Source organism: Pterocles gutturalis, unplaced genomic scaffold, assembly GCF_000699245.1.
Source record: "Pterocles gutturalis isolate BGI_N339 unplaced genomic scaffold, ASM69924v1 scaffold47165, whole genome shotgun sequence".
In the NCBI taxonomy this organism is placed as follows: Eukaryota; Metazoa; Chordata; class Aves; order Pterocliformes; family Pteroclidae; genus Pterocles; species Pterocles gutturalis.
The window spans coordinates 72,015-88,585 of record NW_010139984.1 but is presented as its reverse complement, the minus strand read 5'-3'; the positions used below and the strand labels follow the sequence as shown (position 1 = coordinate 88,585).

Below are 16,571 nucleotides of genomic sequence, written 5' to 3'. Positions count from 1 at the left end.
ATGGAGGAGCTCTGCAAAGGAGGCAGCCGGTGCCACTGACAGAGGCGTTCTTGGGCCCTGTCCTTCAAGCAGCAGCCTGCAATTGTTTATAGAGGAATACTGATATTAGTGTTAAAATAATAGAGGCATATTAATCTTTGAATAGCTTCCCTAGCTGCTGCTGATATGAAGCACTTCAAATAAAGCTGGACAAAGTAACTTCACAAAGGACCAGCTGCAGGCCTGAAAACAATACATGTCCCAAAGCACCCGGAGAGCTTTCCCGTTTGCTGCAACTTGGGGAGCATGCAGGCCAAATGCAGCAGAGTGTGGCCCCAGTCCCCAGACTCAAGGCAGCCTGCCAGGTCCCAGCCACGGCGGGCATCCTCCCCGCCGCCACACCGCACATCTGCATGCCAGTGTGCCTGGCTCAAAGGAAGCCTGTTTCTCACCTGAGGAGAAAACAGAGATGTGTCTGTGGGCAGGGCTCTGGAAAATGATGTTTGCAATGCTGGGCTCTTGCACGTCACTGCTACACCAAGGCTACTAGCTTTGGAGCCCTGGTGTCCTTCAGGGCAAAGAAGGGGAGATGGAGTGGTGGAGGGGCCTGCTGCTTTCCACTGAGGAGTATGTGCCAGAGCTTTGTGACTTCTCTCTTTAAATCCATCATGTCCTGCTCCTTGAGGAAAGCCAGTACTTCACCACTTTCTGCAGAGCCAGTGCCAGGGCTATCTGTGGTGTGATGGGGGGGACCGGCATGTACCAGCAAGGCTCTAGGTCCAGCACAGGGTGGTCCTGGCAGGGCAGGAAAGTTCCAGTACGATGCGATCAAGGCTAAATTACTGGATTGAATCCCTTGTTTCTATAGGGTTACACGAAACTCCTGTCACAAAGGCCAGTAACTAATGTAAAGAAGCATTTACCTGTACTGTAAGGGCTGCGCATAAGAGATCCCCATTTACACAAAATCCATAGGGAGAACGCAGGTATGTTTTAATGACTCATAGGACTCAGGAGATTATATACTCTTTTGTTATTTATCTGTTTACTACCATTTTCTTGTAGAATTAGTCTCAGGCAACATCCTCTAAATCAGGCTTATGAAACACAACAGATTTATGCCTGCTAAAAGAAAACACAGCCTCCTCTGTTATTAATATGTAAAGCCTGGAGATGAAGTCACATCTGTATGATGATCTATTTTGGTGGACCACGCATGCTTAAATCCCAGCCTTGATCTTTTAAACTATCAAGTCTGCCATAAATATTTGATGATGAACAAGCTCATAAAAAGAAAATGCAGAATATGAATAGAGGAAGAGCAAAAGAGTGATTCAATTTTTAATTATCATCACCTTACTCTAAAATCAAGTTCATCTTCTATGAGAGAAAGAAAGCAACAAATTTCTTTTTTACCATAACCAGACCTAAATGATCAGCATCACATTTGTTTGTATTTTTTTTAAGGAAAAGGATAAACTGCCATAGAAACAAAAGAACCGAGACACAAGAAATAAGGTAAAACAGTCTGGTTTTATTACCATATGTAATCAAGAGCTTTTGTTTCCTCTTTTCTTCTCCTTCTTTCTTTCTTTTTTTCTTTCTTGCCTTTTATTCTTTTCTTTTCTTTTTTTCTTTTTCTTTTTTTTTTTTTTTTTTTTTACAACAAACATTAAGTTGTGAATCAGATGTTAGGGGAATGTGGAAATGAAGGGAAACTGGTGACATCACAATACTTTACACCTTTACAACAAATGAGAGTCTGAATTTGTTGCATCTACCAGTGTATAGCAAGGGTGGAAAGCAAAGGCACACATAGGTTCATGAACCCCTCGAAACAGGGTGGAAGGGAACTGGGGGTGGGAAATGATGAAAACATAAGACCCACTGAGTACAAAATGCGCTTTTCAAGGTCAAGCCAGTAACCAGTGTAGTGTACGTCGCGAAGGCAGATCGCCGCACAAGCTGTTGCCATCTCTGCGTTTTGGGAGAATGCTTTGTGGGGTACTACCAAGTGGACCTGCACATTTGGTGCTCCAGGGGTTTGGAGACTGGTAAAAAGGTTGTGAGTTGGTGGATTTTTTAAAAAAATTACCTTGCTACCTACTGTTTTCAAAGGGTTTTCTGTTTGTTTTTATTAAAACAGCAACATTGCTTTGGATACAGATCTATCTACTCCAGTCTGCATAGTTCACTGAGGGTGAACAAAACTGTTTCATAAAAGAAGCCATGATGAAATGAAAGAACATGCAGCACCCTTGTTACACACTTTGGTCTAGACCATCCAGACTTTATATATACCATCTATAAGCTAATGGACTTAAAATCTGTCTTTTTGATCATCCAGAAACAAAACCCCTGAAAAACAAATGGAAGTATAAAATTTTAAAAAACAAATTGAAACAGAAACAACCACCTTACTCAAACATACTGTTCAGTAGATATATATAAAAAAAGCTTAGAAGCGATCCCCATCGTTTTTCTACAGTATGTTGACACAGTTATTGTAACAGATTAAAAACACATCTACGTTTTTGCATAAACTGAAAGACTGGAAAGGAACTTACACACCTGTGCGCACACACACACACGCACACACCTGTGAGCGCGCACACTCCCATGCTAGCTACATGCACAGTCACACAAAAGAAACAAAGGTAAAATAAAAAAAAATTCCCCAAAGGAGTATATGCAGCATCCTTCTGGAGCAGCAGGTAGCTACAGCAGGAGCCTGCCTGCCCATCCTAGCTCCATGTGCCCTGCGTGCTGCGGGGTGCGCGGCCAGGCTTCCTGCAGGGATTGGCCCCTCTCGCCGGCGCTCGTCCCCTGCCAGGGGACACACCAGCCCCGAGGACAAGGGTGTTGGTCACTTCCCCACTGCCCAGTGAGAATGCACCCCATGCTGACATGTGGTAAAGGGAAGCAGGAGGTTGGGCACGGCAGAAACCCCCCAGCGTGGTGCCCTGGGAACATTGCCACTTGTGGGTGATTTTCAGAGAGGACTTGGCATGGCTAGAAAACAAAACTGAAGTGAAGGGTATGGTGCTAGCCCAATTTCTTGAGGGACACAGGGTTGTGACAATAACCACCACGTTCTTCGTTCAATGTCTTTACTCCAGTTCTTGAAGGGGCTTGGAGGAGGAAGGATCAATAAATATTTGCATTACTCAAAGGGGAAAAAGAAAAAGGTTTTACATACTACAGCTCACAAGTATACACAACTGAGGGTGTAAGGCACAAATTTACATGTGGAAGAAAACAGGCTATTCACAGATATATTCCCACGAAAAACCCGTGTGATAAGACCATAATTTATGCATGGTAACAGCCGGCATATTAACTAGTTCACACTGTTTGAGGATTTTGTTTGCCGTCTCACATGCAAGGTGAAATGAGATGGCACATCACAAGCTGGTGCCTTTACAGAAAGTATTAGCTACTGACAAAGCCACGTTGATAGCAATGGTGCACAAATGTGCGGCTTTTAGGAGTTTCTCTTGCAGTTGCTTCAGAAGTTACGAACTTGTGGTATTTGTTTGTTGCTGTCTTAGGTCAGAGGCCCAGCCAGCTAATTAGCTGAGAGACTTAAATAGATATCCCCTTTTTTTTCAGCTAATCAGGCAATCCAGGCACAAAGTTCAGAATTCCAGCTCCAACTTATCTATCTCAGTGAATTTATTGGAAAAATAAAAGAGTTTCAATTACTCCAGTTAATGGGTTTCACGTTAAATAGGTATAACTTTCAAGGTAATTCTCTGAAGAGCTGCTCACAGGATGATATGCAGAAGTCATTTCCTTAGGAAAAACAAAAGTTGAACAATAAATAAGAGGAGTTACTTATGTTAACAGTCACATGTTATTTATTAAAAGAGAAGGATAGCAGAAATCTATAACATAGTTTGCCCAACACGGCATTTAACTGCTGTAACCAAATGGCTGTAACACTGATGGGCATCATTCACAGTACCTGCAGGTAGTAAACTTCTGCCATTGTTAAGTCCGAGTTAGCTTTATCAATGGATTCTTTTTTGTTTGTTTTTTGTAATTATATGTTTTGCTTTTCAGAGCACTCTATCCCAGTTCAGGAATGCACTGTGCAGTTGGGGGCAGGGGGTGAAATGTCACAGTCATCTTTCACCTGTGTGCTTTTGGCTCAATGTTTGTGATGGAGGGTTAGTCTTTTGAGCAAAGAACTGTTGGGTTGTGGGGGCGAGTCCTGCAATTGCAAACCTTCAACCATGGGTCATATGGCTCGGGTTTAAAAAAATATTCCACTTTTCCCAGAGAGCAGAAATCCAACACATCTTCAGCTTGCAACAACCATCTTCTCAGAGGAGTGAGCGATAACAGTTGCAGAACGCTGGCTTTCAAGGGCAACTTCTGCTTAATTGCCATCCTCCCCCCTACCCCCGACTCTGATTATGTACACGCATCGTTGGGCTTCAGGGACGTGGAGAGTGGAGCAAAGGAAGGCTTGGGAGGTACGTCCGGCTTTAGCGAGGGCGTGCGTTTCAACCCTGACCTCGTCAGCGAGTTGTAGGTGGTGAGACTCGGCTGCCGAGATACAGTCACAGCCTGCGCCTGAGCAGCGTGGACTTGTATGGAGTCTACTCGCTGTGGGGCCGGCGGCGGGTTGTCACACCGACCAAAGCTCTGATTGCGGGAGAGGTGGGACGAGTTAGAGGAGTTAGTGTTGTTTCTTTTCAGGGTTGACGTCTGATGACTTCTTGTGAGGGAGTTTGTAGGGTAGCTTCTTTTGTAGTCCACGCTGTATGCAGAAGAGTGCATGTCCAGGCGCTTGCTCAGGCCACTCTGCGACAGCGAGGAGCTTGGGGGCCCGAGGGAAGCTTCCCGCTGGGGTACTTTTGGTGGCGTGCTGTCAAGATTTTCCACCAGGTTAACCCCGTGGCTGGGGCTTTTGCTACTGAGATGGTCCTTGATAGTTTTGTACTCAAGGGTGGCATTCTGGTCCTCCACTGACATCTGAGACCCATCACTCATTTTTGGCTGGTCAACATACTCATGCTGGTAGCCTTGCTGGGCTATGGGCAGGACCACAACACTGGGAATGTGGCTAGGAGAAGCCCTGAGTGGCAGGTCAGTTGGGATCACAGGCGAGGCCATCGGGGGGATATCTTTTGTGCAGGCATTGATGAGGTTCTGGTTCCTCTCCCATTCCCTGCTGCCACGGCTGGGTTTTCTCTTCTGTTGCAGGGTTGGGGTGGACTCAGGGGTTGGCAGGGCAGCCAAGTCCAGGTGGTGCTGGTCAGCTTTGATTAGCATCTTGGCAGTGCTGCCTGGGGTAGCCAGCTTGCCATTGTGCATCAGAGGCGTGAGGATAGCTTCAGGCTTTGGCTCCTTGGACTGGGTGTCGCCAAAGAGGCCACTGAGCTTGGCAACACTGCTCATGGAGCCGCGGCGGGAGTGGGTCATCTCCTTCTCCTTCCTCTGCACGACAGCCACATCTCTGCGGCGATGGTCGCAGATGCAGTACACTATGATTCCCGAAAAGACAGCCCCCATGACAAAAGCAAGAATAACAGCAATGGCCAACAGGGTGACCGGCACCAGCTGATCATGACCCTTCAGGTAACTCTCTCGAATCACTCCTGCAACAAACAGCATACAGTGGTTAAGCAAACTAAGCACAAGTAAAGCTACTTATCGTTATCTACTTTGTTCAAAGGCATGCCCTGGGGAGTTTGTGTTTTGCAAGGTGATTTTTCATCAGCTTGCCCAAATTTGGAAACATTGTACCTGGCAGCTACATCTTGCATGTGCAGCCTTGGGCTGTCAGCACAGCTTTCAGATCCAGAGCAGAAGACTATGAAGTTCAGGAGGCGAGAGAACATTTACTTGCAGGGCCAGTGCAATTGGTTTGAAATCCTGGCCCAGAGCAACTCACGCTGACTTCAGCAGGTTAGAGCTATTATTTCTACTCTGACATATTGCTGATTACTCCCCTCCCTCCATTCAATCTCTCCTCAGATATTATAATCTTATTTTTTACTATGGTAAACCATTCACACTGAAAAACCTTTAAAAAGAAGAGACAGAAGGTCTCCGAATACCAGAGAAGTGCATCCCACATTGCTTAAGGCTTCTTTCTCTGCTCATCATTCTGTTATCTTTGTCATGTGTTTTAAAAGTCAGTGTCACATGGCTGAGCTTCAGGAGGATGCTTAAATAACTATTAGAGTACAGTGTTGAAATCTATTAAGCTTGCTAGATGGTTGTCCTTGCTATTTTAATTTTAACAGCTCTCTCTTGTTCTGAGCACATGAATAGGTCGACTTCTGTGCTGAAGCCTGTGCTTTCTCAGCTGAAAGCCCTGTCTCCGAGGGCCTCATCCTGTGGTCCTGTGCTGTGGTCAGAGATCATTGTGACATCTTACCCCTTCAAGCTCCCCCTGTCAGAGAAGGCATCTTTGGCAGAGTGCACCTCCTCCATCTGAAGTCCCTAATACAGCATTAATCAATACTCTGAATTTCTGGAGAAAGTATTTTTTTTCTGACATACTTGGGCACCAAGCCAGCAGCACTAATGAAACACAAGCACTGAGCCTCTAGTTTGCTTTTTTCATTTCTGGTTTTGTTCTTAGTGCTTAACAAGGAGCAGCCACAGCCTGACAAGGAGCTGTCAGAGCATCTCTCCCACCTCTTTCTCCAGAGAGGGTCCAAGTGCCAGGGCATTAAAAGCTCCACATACTCTAAGGAAATGTAATCCTTGTCCTTTTTACAGGAGAGGCAGCAAGACAGAATATGTACCTCCAAGGCTCTCTTGAGACTTTGAGAAGATACAAAACTTTCATGTCGTAAATTGGCTCCTTCTAGAATAATGTCTTTTCATGTATTTGGCAAACAAGGTACTAGTGGCCCAGAATTAGAACCAAATGCAAAATATTTCCTCAGCAAACTATTTTAAAATAGCCTTGGAAAGTTGCCACTATCTCACAGAAACCTTTGGTATGTATTCTGGCTAGGTTTGGTATTGCTTCTATAGCATGTATTTTTTCTGTCCCCATTTAATTGCAGCATTTAGGTGGACAAGGGATATTTGCTTACAATATAGGAACTTTATATTTAAAAGCAAAGCATCTCTGTAAATCATAAGCCCCTGCATGTGACATCACAGTTGGTTGCCACAGAAATTATTGTGCTGTGACAAATACAGGATTATGATTTCACAAGGAAAATAAATAGCAAGAGCAGATGTTTGCTTAAGAAAATAAGATCCCGCATTCATACAAATGTCTTAATAGTAAAAAAATAAGGGGAAGAAAGTAAATCTCAGAAAACAATATATGATTAGAAACAATCTTCAAATTAAGTGTTTCTAAGAGAAGCCTCTTTTAAAGCCCAGCAGCTTTTTAAGAGGAGTATTTTTCTGTTCTTTGTCATCAGCACTTAACAAGCAGTGGTAGAACCTAGCCTTGTAATTTAAATCCACATATAAAATTGCTGTATATAGACCAGAAGCACAGTCTAGTGGTTACAGCACAGTCAGCAGTAACTACATTTCACTGCAAAGGTGTTGGTCTTCTGTGGACCTTACACCTGCTGATATTTACATGCTAGTCTCTGCAGCATTTTGAGACCAAATTTGTTAACACTTGTAAAACTGTATGCGGTCTTTAACTGGAGAATCAGAGAGTCTTAAGTGGGTGCGAAAGGTGGTCAGGGAAGTGTTAAGTCTTATCCAGAAACGCACTGCTGGGCATGAAGTTATGAGAGCTTCAAATTAAAACGCCTAATTTCATGGACACCTACCATGCACAAGCTTCTTAGAGATATGCCCCTCTGAGCACTTAAGTCCAATTTTTTTTTGCACGAAAAAGACTTAAAGTTCTTGCTCAGTGCCTGCCTAAGGGTGAAAGCACCTACAGTCAAAGTCAGCATGGGTTCATGCCTTACTAACTTCATATCCTTTTATGTACAGACTGGGGGACATGCAGGTAGAGTGCAGCCCTGCAGAAAGGGATCTGGCAGTTTTGGTTCTTGGTAAGCTCACTATGAGTCAACAATGTGCCGTTGGTGGCCGAAAGAGCCAACCGTATAAAAATATTAGAATGTGACCAAAGGAGGACAACAAAGATGGTGAAACTACTACAGGGCATGACTGATGAGGCGTGGCTGAAGAGGAGACCTCATTGCTATCTAAAACTTCCTCATGATGGGGGCTGGAGAGGGAAGTGCTGATCTTTCTCTCAGGTATCCAGTGATAGGATGTGAGGGAACAGCTTAAAGCTCATGTCCATGCCTTTCCTGCTGACATCACTCTCCACCCTTTGTCTTCTGCTTTAGGCTAAGCTTTGCTCTGCGAATGATAGCTGTAAGCACAAACCTGACTACAAAAGCAACATGAAATCTTCAGTTTTACATTACCAAAGGATATTGAATCATTACAACTCATGTTACAAAACTACCACACAGTTCAGACTGAGTGACCATGTGTGTTCAAGAAAAGGGGAGCTGAAACAATGTCACTCATGCTGCAGGTGTTTTATCAGCAGAAATTTATGAGGGTCTTCAAACAGCCTGATTCCAGCTAGTTCCTCTTGAGCTCAAACCTTCCTGATGTTTATTATGTTTTCTGTACTAGAGTTAAAGGATATTTACCATTAGTGGCTTTGCTCTAGGCAGGTGGAACTTCTCTGGACACAATGTCAGGTTAATGATATAATTTATTTTTTATCATGGATCACATCTATGTGTCTTTAGTTATGCAAGCAATCCCAACAACTTTAAAATAAGATGGGCAAGACTTGACTAATGTAACTAATGTAACTAATGTTACATGGCACTAATGTTTATGTAACAGATACAATTAAGTAGTGAAAAAGTATGAGGAATGTTCAGCATCCTACTGTCATGATCACAGGGGTGGGGGGGGGAAATCTGATACGGAATAACTGATAATTGCAGTTGTCAATCAACATCTCAAGCCCCTAGCATCAGTATTAACTGCTTTCACAGACTGGGATGGATAAGCAAGTGTGTAATCCCAGACAGGTACCCAAAACAAACCAGTTTGAAAGCAATCAGATAGGACAGTGTTTGTGACACTTTACAGGCTGCATTGTGAATGCTTTTACCTATTCTGGAGTTCTTAAAGAACAACACAGTCCCCAAGGCTCTGTAAAGCACCATTCATCGGCACCCATTATTCAAAAAATTAAAATAAATGGAGCAAATAATCAGAAGAATATAGGGGCTACATTTTTGAAAGTCAAGTAAAGTATTTGGACTCCCAGCTTTGAGGAAATATCTGCTATTAAACAGTCATACAGCTATGTATTATCTGACATCCTTCTAAGACACTATGTACTAGAAAACTGACTGGGCTGGATGCATAAAATGCTATGGAACCAGACTGTAAAATATGATTGATATAAATCTCACTAGATTATTTTTATCTTACATTTAATAATTATTCCAAATTAAATACTCTCACTTTAAAAATATTATGTCTAGTACTTTCCTGTTTGCAATATGTTCTTTCCAAATGCAAAAAGACATTGCTTATTTCATTTTATGTAGTCTGAGCTGCTTATCCATGCTCCTGACTTTTTTCTGTAGTACATGGATACTTTATCACCATAGATAAAACCAGCTGTTCTTTGCAAAGCAATATTGTTGACAGAATAACATGTATTAGCATTATAATCAGGGGAGGTCTGGTGGTAAAAATAGTAGTAAAACTGAAAAAGCTTCAAAGACATAGACAATGTTAAATATTTGCACCTTCAAGGATCAGACCTTATATGTTGCTAATGCCACAAACATGCTGACACTTATCTGTCTCCCTGAAGTCTTCCAGTTAAGTTAAGCTCTGTCCCTTGCAAATCACAACTGGGCTTACAACTTCAGGGTCTTCCCACATGTGATGTATTACTATTTCTCTGGCTACCAAAAGAGCCAGGCTAGTGGCCTGATATCCTCCACTTTCATAGCTATTCTGATTCCCGTAGATAACTTGATCCTTCCTCCTCCACTACCTTTCTGTAATTTCATCCCACATCCTTTTGTCTGCATCTCCTGACATCACCATTCATTTTCTCAGTCAGTATGCCCTGTACTGTAAGTCTGGAACATGCAAAATCACCTCTTCTTACTCTAATAAGAAAGAAGACCTGAAATGGTATTGTATTATTCTGATATATATAATTCCTTCTTTCTTCCATCAGAGCTTGTAGGTAAGGTACACAGTGTTGGCTGTCTGGTTGATTGGTTAAGAGGACATCAAGAAAAAATGTTTCCAAACCTTCAAAGAGTTTCAATTTTGAAATGAGCTAGTGCTTGGATAAATCACATGAGTAGAGTATTTATCTAGCTTGTTCACTAAAGGTAGTTGGGGAGAAAGCAAGGAGACGTTAAAATTTGTGTCAATAATACATATACTTTTTCTAAAGTTCTGAAAAAGGTGAGAAGCAGACTTTTGAATGAGAAAAGACCAGAGGTGATTCAGTGATATAGATCTACTGTATACTAGATCATTGTAAGCAGGAAGGAGATGAGGCTTCTTTTTTTCACCAATTAACAGAAGTATTCAAGGGTTAGGATGGTACCTTTGTATCTGCTAGAAAACAAGTTGAAAAGCAAGATGTGCGCAGTGCTGAGAGTATTATTGTATGAAAATGCTGATGAAGCTATTCTGGGCATGTTCTGCTCCTTCTAATTCCAACAGGAAAGAACTTCCGAGGGCAGAAATGTAATTAGGATGAAATAATCCCAAAGGAATAGTGTTCATCATTCTGAAGAATACTTGGCATGAGCATAACTGAATAAGAATAATGAATATTTGTACAACAAACTTCAATAAAGGAGAACAGATAAGGAAAGACATAGAGACTTTAAGCATTTACTCTTTTTCCTGCTTCACTTTTCATCAAAAATCACCAATCTGATTTGTGATCAGAAATGTAACCAAGTCAGGGAGTAAATGTCAACGAGAATAGAAAAAGAGGTAAAATTATTTAGATAATGTAGATATATTCAAGCTGCCTAAAGGACTTTGTCCCTGATTGCTTAAGGAGCTACCCAAAGCAATTTCTAGACACTGTGCAGTATCTTGGAGAACGCTGGAGGAAGTAAAAGCATCAAGAGCTCCGGAAAGGGACGAGCATATTACCTGCCTCTGAGATGAGCCAAAGGGAAGACCTAACAAATGACAGACCTGCCAGTCCAATTTTTAGAATGGGAATGACACTGCAACAAGTGATAGAACAATCAATTCTATGAGAGTCCAAAGGATGATAAAGTAATTAGATAAAAAAAAGCCAAAGCAAATTTGCCTAGAATAAATTATATTAAACCAGACAAACTTCCTTTTTTGACAGAATAAATTACAGTAAACCAGACAAGCTTCCTTTTTTGACAGGATAAATGGCTTACTTTTCATGGGGAAGCATTAATTATTATACTTTTGAATTCTGTAAAGTCTTTGACTTACTTTTTGAGAAGCAAATGAAAGTGAGCTAAAACCTGCTGAAAAGCTGCAGTTGAAAAGTATTGATCAAAGGTCTACCTGGAAAGAGATCTGAAGTAAAGTGTATGTCTCAGGAGAACAGCAATTAACAGGCACCTGTAGAATGGAGAACTCGGCTCCAGAGGCCCAGCAAAAGAGCTGTGTCCTTTTAGCATGTACAGTATAAAAAGAAACATCCCACGATACAGCCTACAGTTCTTTATCTTATCTGTGATCAGCGACCGGAGTGGCAGAACATCAAGAAGAAGACCACAGTCACATTCCTCTAAGTCTAGGTTCTGGCGTACGCTTCTCAGCGAGCACAAACTGAAATTCCAGCTTATAACCCTCACAACCGCTTGATGAATGAAAACAAAACAACTACTTCCCAGTTTGAAGAGCTTAATGTGAGGCCATTTTAGTGATGCAACAGTCTGGCTGATGCCTTCTTTCACAACCAAGGTGAAGTCAGTGAGAACAACACGAGCAGGGCAGAGAGCAATACCTGGTTCCATAACCACATGTTTCTCTGTGTGCATAACCTAGCTACCTGTCACCAAAAATAACACCTTTCAGTTCAAGCACTACAGTTAGCTGTAGTGTGGACACAAAGACACCTCTGTCCCAGAAATGATGTGTGGCTGTGAGAGGTGTACCCCAGAGCACATGCCACAGCTTCTCTGTCTGATATATGTCTCCCTCTGCTTAGACTTGCAAGAAACGCTGGTATAGACTCATTATAAATTGAGGGTTTTATGGGTTTCGGAATATTTTTTTAAATACCACTGAATAGGTTTTCAACATATGTCTCCAGGTGTTAGAGCTGTGTTTACAGGCAGTCTCATGCTGCTAAAAGACTATTTCAGCCTGGAAAATCCTTGCAGGTATTAACAAGCTTTCCTCCTCCTTTTTAGCCAGCAACAGAAATTAAAAAAAAAATCAGATGCATTTAGACTAGACCACTCAATTTAAAGTGCTAGCAAATTCAGGAATGATCATGCATATCTGAGATCTTATTTCATTGTTTTTCTTAATGAATAATTTCAAGGTTTGACATAAACCAACCACATTATAATCCCAATGATTCGATGTTTGCCACTTTATTGGAACTGCTTTGTTCAAACCAGTAAGTAAGCTTTTTCCTTCATCTTCCTTCTGGCTGACAAGGACTTGTTCTGCTGACTCAGTGCAATTCTACACAGTATTAATTTTTCTGGACTCTTGGTGTCACCAGCTCAAACATTCATAGTTAAAGCTGCTGGCAAATGTTTTTTTTCCCCTCCCCTCTCATAAAGCTGTATTGTTGATTTGTGAAGGTCTGCAACTCTGAAGTTTTGCAGGAATGTGCTGAGAAGAGCAATCCATCTCCCCCAGATTCTGCCCTATGGTTCTCAAAGCCAGTTGCCCAAGCTAGCAGTCTGAGATATCCAGCAAACAAAAAGAGGATGCATGAGCATGGAGAGAAAAATGAGTTTGGTAAAGAAAAAAACCTTCAGCTACAAGAGGCCTGGGGATCATTAGAGGTATGAGGAGAAATCATACTTCAAAAATATGAAAAGAAAATCAATATATAATATGCCTGAAGTAGCATGTAACCAAGCCTAGAAAAGGATCTAAACAATCAGATCAGCCGTAGTGGCTTCTGTCAGGGTTTTTTGGCCCTTAATCAGACCTATTTCAGAAGCAATCCCTTTGGGATAGGTTCATCTATTGATCTCTCAGGGTGGTTGTATTTCTCCTTACCAATGGTCCAAATTATATCACTTTTCTCCACTTTTGATAAATGCCTGTTGACATGACTCTCTATAGAAAAATGATGGTTGTAACTTACTAAAGGAGGAGAGGTCAACAGGTGGCTTTGCTCTCAGTGGGAAGATGGAGAATTTTCATTCTTGTATTTTTTTTAAGCTAAGTAAATTAAGCAAGAAAGGTGAGAGAAACACGTCCACCATGTCCATGAGACAACCTGTGAGTCCTGAAGTAACATTTTCAGAATGGATTTAAATTATGTTTTCAGTTCAATTTTGAGCCTGCAATCCAATTTTTCTGCATGACACAGCAGCCATAAAAAACCTACACCATGGCTGCACTTGTGAATTTTAAGAAATTAGAAACAACCAGTTCTTTTTTGAAAGGGATTGTTATAGATGGAAATCACAAGATCTGAACTGGCAAATTCATGCTCAGGCAACTCCCACACCCACTGAAACAAATGGGAAGCAGACCTGAAAAAGAGTGGAAGAGCAAGCTCTTAAGAGCTTTTTAAATTGTGTTACTTCTAAGCAGTATCTCTGTAAATAAACCAGTTTATTAAGTTTGCAGGTATGGGAGAACCTCCTGGATCTGTAATATAATGATGAAAGTCATTACAGTCCTGAAGCCAGTCCCATTTTATTCTTCCCAGCGGCTAGGTTCAAGGCCAGCTCTTGCACTAGCAAGTGCTTGACAACTTTTCTCCCACTGGCAGCTGGTATGCAGTGGCTGATCACTTTGAACTTTCCTGATTTCAGTACTTTCCTTCACCACTCACCCTTTCCCAGTGAGCAATGATAATTTTAGATGCCTCTGTGTGATAGGGACTAAGCAGACAGAGCAGGTCCTTTAAAAAAGTAAACCACAGGCATTCACAGTAGTTAAAACAAGATGTATAAAATCCAAATGTCAAGGAAAATTAAATCTTTTGCTGCTTGTCTCAGCAGAAGCAAACTTTATGTTGCATTGCATCTTAAAACACAAGTTTCCTTTAACGTCTGCTGCATTTCCTCTAATGATGTAAAAAAAGCTCAATGCACATTCTGGGACCTTTCTGCTATGCCTGGGATGAGCTTAAACATATCCAGCTGCTCTCTACTAGTTTACTTCAGGGGATCTTTCACAGCTGGATTAAACCAGATTCACATATGTTTGTCTGAATATGCATGATCTCAGGGCTCCAGAGAAGTTGTTGTAGCCTGCAAAGTGAATCTCTCATCTTCACAGTTCCCCTTTCACTCACTGCATGGAACTCCTCTGATGGTGCAGAACAAATGCTGTATTTTTTTTTTCCCCCTGCTGTGGGCATTATGTATTCTGGGCAGCCCAGTGCCTTTCTGGAAGCAGTTTTTATAGACAGTGTCAAGGAAAGAGAAGCTGTCACTGAGAAATTCTATGGTTTTTCCTCTTCTTTTTTCTACAGCCTGTTTTGAACTATGGCCTTTCTGCACAACAGGGAAAAGCGAAGTTTGCTGAATGTTAACTTAAGCAGCTCTGCTTAGCAGGCTGAAGCTCAAAGCAGCCTTATGGAAGAATTGGGGTTGAATTTCAAACATTGCATACAACCTAAAAGCAAAATTTTTTTGCCTCATCAGCTCTGATCTTCTTTAAAGACACAAAAATAGAAATGCTAGTTTTGACCTAGTAGTGTGACTGAACACATCATAGCTGAACAAAGCAGCCATCTATTAAACACCCAAGACTGTTGAACAACCATGGACCAAACTAACAACGTTTATTCATGCAGATAGACTGCATTTCTTAGGGATAGTCCTTCTGCCCCCAGATGGGTTGCTGGTGCATGTTAGAAACACAGCTGGACCCCATGTTAGATCTGCTCTTACACAGTGGGAAGATGCAACCTCTTCTGTCATTAAAATGCCAGCACTGTATATTTTGTAACAGAAAGCAGACACTGTGGATTAACTCTTCATTTCTCCTACACTCACGAACACTGCAGGTGTACACAAAAGACCTGGACTTAAGAACTAAAACATGCCCCCACTGATCAGTATAAGACAAGACTGCTTTTTCTAGAAATATCTGCAGGGCCAGTGCTGAAGGCAAAAAGAAGCTTATACATGTCTGATGTTAGGTTTATCATTTCCCTCCGTATTGCAGTCCTATAGCCTCATCTAGCTTTAAATGCACTAGGTGACTGAGGAATTGAGATGAGTTTGAAACACTAGCTGTATCAGCCAGCAAGACTAATTTTACTGCTAGGTCTCTTTCTGTATCTCACTAGTCTTTCAATATAAATATCAGAAGGCTTCTTTCCTTTTAGTTATATTCACTCGAATCCACAGTATCTCCAGTAAAGTAAGCAGGGTTACTCCAGCCACACCCTGAGGTAAAAGGCAGCATTTCCCTGATGGACTTCTTGTCCTGGTGCTCTCTCTCTCACTTTCATTTGCTGTCTCCAGTGGCAGCTTCCTTCATGCATTTTTCTGTCTGTCAAATTTATAGTTGTCTGCATTTTTTGACCTATTTTTTCTTTTATCACCTCCCTACCTTGCAGGCACTGCATGTACATTAACCCTTGATGCCGTAACTTCATTGGTGTTTCCTGTCTACGCATTTTCTAACGTGCAGTGATTACTCCAGCCAGTCTGCTTCCCTGGATGAGGTGAACCTGTAGCTTCATCTCAGATGACGTACTTTAACCAGCAGACACCTGACCCAGCTCCAAGAAAGCTGCCCTGGGGCCAGCAGCAATCTAGCCATTGCAGTGTGTGCAAAGCAGTGTCTTCTCCCACATAGATTCAAAGCCCATCCAGACACCCTCTTGACTATCCAGCAGCAGGCCAGGCAGATGTACCTTTATTTTCCCTAGGTTTTATCACACATCTCACAAGCAGCAGTGTTTCTGCGACACAACTCCCCCAGCCTTCCACTCAGTTCTGGTACTGGATCAAATCTGTTTTCTGGATTTACTGTAGTGTTTGTTCAGTTTGTGTTCATGCTCTTTCTTTAAGCCAGTATTTTCCACAGCTGCAGGCAAACCAGGCAGCTTGCACAGCTAGTTAATCAATGTGAAGGTAGGTGCTACAACAAGGAACATGACTGGCTTTTTCTCATATCTGTAGACTCCTTCTCAAGAGAAGTTTACTGATCTACAGATATATAAGTTTCCATGTGAGATGTTAAAGCCTCATTTTTTTTCCCAGCATTGGGACCCTATCAAATTTTATCACAGTCTCTTTTCATTCTCTTTCCTCCTTTCTAAACACAGTGCAGGTGAGACCAAACCTTTTGCAGAAGGACAGCTGATGTTATCAAGTTGTCTTGCCATGAGCAAGTAGAGATTAACTGTATTGTCTTTCCAGGTCGTGATGCTGGGTATATGAAAGTACCCACTGATTTGGTATCAGTAA

The 16,571-nt window shown here is 41.9% G+C and overlaps 1 protein-coding gene across 5 annotated transcripts in view; it reads right to left on the bottom strand.

The window, feature by feature from the left end:
* Window positions 1-4,398: 4,398 nt before the first annotated feature.
* The window catches only part of SEMA6A (sema domain, transmembrane domain (TM), and cytoplasmic domain, (semaphorin) 6A), a 60,821-nt gene continuing 48,648 nt past the window's right edge, over window positions 4,399-16,571 (bottom strand). For all 5 annotated transcript variants that reach the window (XM_010083493.1, XM_010083496.1, XM_010083494.1 and 2 more), the window contains one exon: window positions 4,399-5,588. In XM_010083493.1, the coding sequence (XP_010081795.1) occupies window positions 4,399-5,588 (1,190 nt within the window). The remainder of the gene's footprint in view (window positions 5,589-16,571) is intronic.